Here is a 7422-nt window from a genome sequence, read left to right as displayed (position 1 = left end):
GTATACCTTGAACAATTTACTTTGTGAATTAAGCTTACACATAGTTCCTCCTATTCTTGAGAAAATGAATGCTCCTTTGAAGGATGATCCAAATGTGTAAGATGTTTTAATATCCATTCTGGAATGGTATTGGTTCTAAGAGAGTACTAGGTTTTGTCCTTCATGAAGATGGGAGCTTTACAGTCGTCCATCCTAAAAACTCATGTTCCACATATTTTTTCTTCAATTTTAATTTTTATTTGATTTCTTCAACTTTAGTTTATTTTTCTTTAAGTTTTCTGGCAAAGAAACTAGTTGGGAAGAAGAGCAAGCACATAAAGAAAGACCCTTCTACAGCTTTGCCTCAGAGGAACAAAAGTAGTTAGATTGTGCTTAGATTTAAAGAAGGTCGATTCAGGAAAAATATTTATGGACAATAATTTTCACACAAAACAAAAATAGCTCTGTGAATCACAGGGTTGGAGTGGGGCAGGAAGGCATAATTTTATAGCTTGTATTTCTTCATTTACCAGGGATACATGAACTTCTCATATTTCATTCTGAAATTAGATTGAGGGCTGATTGAGAAGTTAGATGGGCCAGTCATAATTGTCCCTAGGTGTTATATTTGGAAAAAGAATTATAACAGTAGGATCATTTTTCAGCCTCTTTCTTAAGAATTCTATCTAGAGGCGTAGGAGTACCTTAATCGTCCTCTAAAAACCTGAGGAGATTCTACTGAGATATCCTCCCAACATAAACGGTTTCAGTTTAGAATGGGCTTCTCAGGTGCTTAGATGGTAAGCCTGTACATTTTGGAGACCACATGTTTTAATTTTGCAAATTGCTTCATTAAGTCCTAATAGGAAAATAACATTTTCTTAAGAATTTCCCCGAACTGTAAATGACTGTGTTTGCTAACTCCTGGGCTTAAACATTCTGCAGAGGTAAAGAAATGGTAGCCGTAGATAGAAGATGGTCAACCTTTTCTGGATTTCTGCTAGTAACAAGGAGAATAACTACAAGTTTGAGCTGGCTGCTTATATAATCTAGGTTACCAAGTGTAGTATCTTGTTCCTTTGTACATCATCAATTATGTGTATTCATTAATGCTTTTGATGAAACAAAATTTTAGTTTTGATCTCAATATCTTTCATAAAAAATCTATTTACTGTACATTAAACCAAACAGATAAACTAATAAGAATTTCAACAAAGAATGAAAAAAATACCCTTTCAAATACTTGACTGATCTCGAACTAAAAAACATTTCTATCCTAATGGCTTCCTTCAGAAGTAAAAAAAACATTAATTTAAGGTAAACCTACACTTTCTCCATACCCAGAAATACAAGGGAATAAATGGTCCAAGAAAACAGTTGTTTCTTTCTTTGACAATTCTTCTCACCTTGAATTTCATAAAACAAATCACACATCTTTAAACAGCATTAGTTTATTACCTATTTGCTGTTACTTTAAACAATCTAGATTATATATAACAAAAATTTGGAATGTTTTATAAATGCCGATTGATAAAAATATTACATAGCTGCTAAATGGATTTTCTCTTAAGCACAGCAATTACTTAAAAAGTTTAGCTCTGGTCATGGCAATGTTTGTATTTAAAGAATTTTCAAGTATATACACATCTTCAAGTCTAACAAGAGGTCAGAAAAATATTTATAAAATAAATATGTAGGGGGTTTTAGAATTTCATGGACTCAGAGAAACTGATGATTCTTTAATGAATCAGCTTAAAACTTTAGTTTGTGTAAACAACTCTGTACTGGACATATAATTTTTAAAGGCTTAAAAAATATGACAGTTTTGGTTTTGATGGTTTGCTACATAATAGTTATTCAGAATAAGTACGTCAATCATCGGTATGGGCCTTAACTACAAATTACTCAGTAATATAGAAACTAAAAATGTCTTTTCTATTTCCTCAAAAGATTTAAATTATTACTTTTATTCAAATTTAAAAATTTTATCATTACCAAAACAAAAATTCTAATGAAGAGTTCTTATTGTTTAGTTTTAATTTTCCAGTATTTGAGATGAAAACTCTGGCTATTAGTTTATGAGAAAGCTATTTTGCTATTCGTTTTTTTATATCATGTGTCACTTTACTCATCTTGGTAGCAAACTTTCTTACTTGACTTTATGTGTTACGAGAACGTTAAAAATTTATTTAACTAGAATAAAATACTAGTGCATTTAACACTTGCATTACTTGTAATATTTCACTATAATATGCAGACAACTAACTAAAAGGTTAGATCACTGATGAATCAATTGTTCTTTGTGGCTTATTTCCTTTTCCAAAATTATAGTCTGTGTATCTGATTCAAGGTAAGAAATTTGAAAATGTCATAATTATACGTATTTGATATATTCCTTGCTAAAAGCAGAATGTGACTGTGAAAAATTGATTAAAACCAATAAAAAATGATGGGAATAATTTTAGAATGTCAAAGTTAATATTTTAAAATAAACTATGAATAAAGGGAACACCAAGGCTTGTCTTAAAGAACTGTTTGTCATTCTTTTTTTAGAGATTACAACACACATACAATAAATGAATTTTATCAAAATACAGCACATTTCATCTACTATATCTATAAAAATCAATTCCTATGTAAATAGTACTGAAAATCAACTAAAATGAGTTAAAATTTACAAAGAGTTGTTAAAGGGTTTCAATCAATATTATTAAAACTATACAGTACAATAACCAATTGATAACATCTTGAAAGAAGTGCTATTTTTGAGTTCACATCTTTTTAAAAGTACTGCCTATTTACTCTGACTAGCAAGAAACGAACGAGTCCAACTCACTTTTGCAAAAATAACGCAGATTGCTGTTTTTGCTAGTCCTATAAAAGTCTTAATTAAAACAAGGTTGAAAAACAAAGCATAACAGACTAAAAATTCCAAAATTATATTTCTTAGTAATTAAAAATGAATTGCAATAACTGAATATTGCTCTAATGAAAGGCTCCAGACTAGCCTCGACTAAAAACAGTTCTTGGTCTTCTATGGCACTTTGTTCTGGTCCAAATAACCATGCATTAATTCTTACCATTGCATGTTACTCAAATTTTATTTGATTACATAGACAGAACAAAAACAAATAAAATTGATGGTCTGAATAAACAAAATTAATAAATCTCCATCAAATATTTGTTACACTAACAAGGAACGAAGGCAGTTGGTGGTAAAACACTTATTACACTGATACACTTAGAAACCCTTTAAAGACTCTGAAGTGTCGAGTTCACATTTAATGTTACCTCTAGGAACAGCCCTTTATTCGAACACCTTTACACACTGGTAGGCCTCAAGGACCCATCCCTTTGCTCTACAACTCTCCACAGCAATTCTCTATCACTGTGCCAGTTTCACAAACTTGCTTTGGTTTCCTAGCTCCATGCGTACTGTTTCCTTTTACTTTACCAAGGCCATGTGAGGCCAAACAAAATCAAGAGGCTTTCCTAAAACTTCTTACATTTTGTGTTATAGCAACACAATCCTAAAACTGGCCATTTTAATTTCATTCGTTGCTTAAAATAAAAATTAGAAATTAAGATTAAGATGGAGTTCTAGTTATAAAACAGACCGTAAGTACCACCATTTGCGAAAAAAATCAAAGGGAATTTCCATATCACAGAAAATGCATGGACAAAAGAAAGAAAAAGAAAATCCATGGATATGCACCTACAGTAGTTAAAAATTTCTTGTGACTAAAAAATTAAAAATTGAATCATAGTAGCAAATGTAATAGTCAATGGCTATGACAAGAACAGATCCTGTGGAGCTCCTAAAATGCAAATTATTGTCGTTTTTATTTCTTTAAAAAGACATTACATTTTTATTGCATTATTCTATCCATAATACCACAGTAAGAGCTTTTATTCCCCCCCCATTTCTTTGTTTCCAGATTTTTATAGGAAATAACTGTTTTAATCTGGCCTTGGAAAGTGAACCCACCAGCACCACCTTCACCTACTCACTCTTCAATTCAATATGCACATAGCAAAAGCCAACGCTTCAAATCTCTTGCCCACATTAAAAAAAAGTAGTTTTCAGCAGAAAAACATTAATACCAGTTGAATAAAAACAAAGGCATAAAAGCTATGAGATAGACAGCTCTGCCATCTGTCTCTGGGCTACAACCAAGGCTAACTAGAGCCTTGCACAGAGTTCAACCATGTGTAGGAAATCCAAAAATAAACCTACAATCTATACAAAAACAACATACGTTTGTTTCTGTAGCCTTGACTGCTATGTTTAAAAACCTAACGAGAAGATTTATATGGTATGAATTCATAGTATCCCCTATACACTGTACAGTGGTTCTTTCCCTCTAACCACAAGTTCCATTATTTCATTAATGTACAAATTTGAACATAATTTGAGTTCTTCTTTATATATAAAAATAGTCAAAATATTAATTTCCCCCACAAGTATCTTCCAATAAATCTTGCTGACTCTCCCGTTTTTCAGTCCACAGTTCTTATGAGGAAACCTCTCGTACAATGATGAGTTCTACTGTGTTCTGGAAAGTTTTTAGCAAGGACACTGCTTGTCCATGTTCGATATTGATAAAACTGTAGCCATTAGCCTAGAAGAAAGAAGAAAACTACTTTAAAAAACCCCAAACATTTCCTGGTAGTTTATTTGCATTTGTGCATTTAAATTTCTGCCAGGTAGTCCACAAACCTGGAAGAAAGAAAGAATCATTTTGGCAATTTAAAACAACATCTATATTCCTGAGCCTTACCCCTGTCTATGGAAATAAAAGCTCTGAAGGTGGGACCCAGGAACCTGTATCTTGCCCACATTTTCAGATGATTCCTATATAGCAAGCTGACATTAAGAAGCAATTGTCTAAGACACAGGGTCAGACACGGTGGTGTGTGTATGAACCAGTGTGCAGTGGAGATTCCACGCTGTTAAGAGTAGCAGAGGTCAAGGCCAGTCTTCCCACTGTCCAGGAGCCACCAGACTAAGAACACTACACTTCTTATCATTGAAGCTTGACATTCATTGAGGTTTTACTATACACCAAACACATTGTTCTAAGTGCTTCTCATTAATTAAATCCTTAAATTCTCATAACACACAAAGGAGATTCTTTCATCATCTTATTACACCACTCCCGAACTTCAGCAAAATGCTTAGAGGTATTAAAAAATATCAGTATGACTTTCTAAGGTACAACGGGGAAATGTTTTAAACTCTGAAAGCACTAGAGAACAGCCTGTAAAAAATGCCACTGTTTTCATTCACAAATATTTGAAGTTAACTTCATAAAATGCTTACTTTCAAATCTGGCATTTAATAATTCCTTGATGAGGAGGGCAGATGTTATAAAATGAAAAATAAAGAAAATAATAAAAAGATGTATCTTTAGTTACCTGAATAATTTTGTCACCTGGTTGCAATAATTTTGATGCTGGTCCTTCAGGCTGTACTCTTGTTACAAATATACCCTTTAAGAACAACAAAAAAGATAATTATGTAATGGAAAGCAGTATGCATAAATAAAAGAGTACGAAAGAGTAGTCTTTCTTTTTATAGTATACAAATACTTGAATTGTGGTACAAGTTTTCTCCCTGTCTTCTCAGAATAATATTGTGACAATGCTATGTTATTTATGCTTCTGGTAATTTCTTTCTTTAGTATAGTGATTTCTGTTAAAGTGATAAATAGTTATTTATATAAGGTGTGAAGAAAGTAATAACAATTAAAAATCACTTCACAATATGAACATTTACAATTTTTGGTTAAATTTGTATTCCTCAATCCGAACTGATCACATTTCAAAACAAAAAGCTAACCAGTATAGTGGGAAATCAAAAGGCGATGTCTGTCTAGATTTATAGGAATATCTATAAAGTTTTACTTATGCATAAAAGGCATTAAATTAGTAAATAAAAATTAATGGATATTTCAAGGATATATAAACAAAACTCACATCATCATCAGGTCTGAATGGGTTTCCTCTTCCCCCAACACCTCCTGATATGCTGAATCCAAGCTCTGGATCCTTTTCAATTCTCACTCGAATCTGAGTTAATATGAAAATAAACTTATTCCTGTATCAGAAAAAGCTACAATAACATCCATATTTAAATACCGGTAAATTAAGTTCAAGAAAACACAAATATGTAAGAATTCACCTAAAATACATATTTGGGCAGATGAAATGAAACTACAACATGAAATATTATGTTAATGAGTTAGTAAGTTAAAGGCACAGCTGGGATTATAAAGCACAGCTCCTAAATTAATCTACTGCTATCTTATGAAGATAAGCAACCAATTAATGTTGACTTCATATTTTCTGGACATCACGAACTTGAATGACATAGATCATACACACAAAACATGTATTGTATTATCAATTTCCATTTGTGAAACACTTAGATTACATAGTATTTCTGACTATTGCGTGATTCATAAGTCATCTAAAAGATCCCTGGGTGGTTGCTGGATATTAACTCATTTCCTCAATCTGTTTATATGCTTCAAGGGAGCTGGGATTAATAATCAACTGGTATTACATTTTATAACTAAGCTACAGAAAAAGATGCAAGAATGAAACTTTTGTTATGTATCATTTTCTTTTTCCTCAGAGGACAGAAAAACAAAAAAAAGAATGAAGCATTTGTTCTCTATGATTCCAATAATATTTTATCAATAAACTATCAAAGTATATAAATATGTGACTGATGACTTTTTAATATTGTGTAAGATTTAATTCTCAAAGCAGTTTGGAGACTATAGCCCAGTTTCAAAAGCTGAGTGTCACATAACAATTAGTGAACTATAATACACCATTCAAGTTTAATGGTCTGCTAGGTATATTCTTGAAGAAGGTCTGATTACTGGAGTATCATCAACCAGTTTTAGAAAAACAACCACCTTAGGGAACAAAAATTATGCCCCCAAAATACTACATCCTATGTCAATTTATCAGAATGGGGGAATCATATTGTCAAAGTTTATCACCATATAAACTTAACATGAAAGAAGACCATTAAACAAAATGGTAAAAACTATGTTAAAATTCTATATGGATTTACTGGTAAAATTAAATAACCTAAAAAATACATTAAAAGCTAGTCTCGTATGTCAAATATTGTGATTATTCTTACCTCTTGCCTTGCCAGTTCATGGCCTTGTCTAGCAGAACAGTGGGGCTGTGTGTATGGAGGTTGGTGGGCCACTTTCAGCATCAAGTAATCAATTAGTTGTTCTCTAGAGGGATGCCTTGCCACAGATGCCTGAGGAAAGGGGTGATGTATCTGACTATAATTTGCCTGAGGCCTGAGAGGCTGGCCCATCTGTCCATTACTCAAAGGCATCTAAGAAAAACATGAAGTGTCTTAAAATGACCAACAATAATGTCTTATTACAAATATTTGGCTCTTCTTGG

The 7422-nt window shown here is 32.2% G+C and overlaps 1 protein-coding gene across 10 annotated transcripts in view; it reads right to left on the bottom strand.

Annotated features, from left to right (window-relative positions):
• Positions 1-1414: 1414 nt before the first annotated feature.
• The window catches only part of ERBIN (erbb2 interacting protein), a 101274-nt gene continuing 95266 nt past the window's right edge, over positions 1415-7422 (bottom strand). For 6 of the 10 annotated variants that reach the window (XM_010949358.3, XM_010949360.3, XM_010949361.3 and 3 more), the window contains 4 exons: positions 7142-7351; positions 5959-6051; positions 5398-5472; positions 1415-4601 (listed from right to left, as the gene is read on the bottom strand). In XM_010949358.3, coding sequence (XP_010947660.1) covers positions 4494-4601; positions 5398-5472; positions 5959-6051; positions 7142-7351 — 486 coding nt within the window. In that variant the 3' untranslated portion in view covers positions 1415-4493. The remainder of the gene's footprint in view (positions 4602-5397; positions 5473-5958; positions 6052-7141; positions 7352-7422) is intronic. The other 4 variants (XM_010949359.3, XM_045512403.2, XM_010949362.3 and 1 more) reach the window with 2 other exon arrangements.

This window comes from Camelus bactrianus, chromosome 3, assembly GCF_048773025.1.
Source record: "Camelus bactrianus isolate YW-2024 breed Bactrian camel chromosome 3, ASM4877302v1, whole genome shotgun sequence".
In the NCBI taxonomy this organism is placed as follows: Eukaryota; Metazoa; Chordata; class Mammalia; order Artiodactyla; family Camelidae; genus Camelus; species Camelus bactrianus.
The sequence above is the reverse complement of the archived record's forward strand: the minus strand, read 5'-3'. Positions and strand labels throughout refer to the sequence as shown.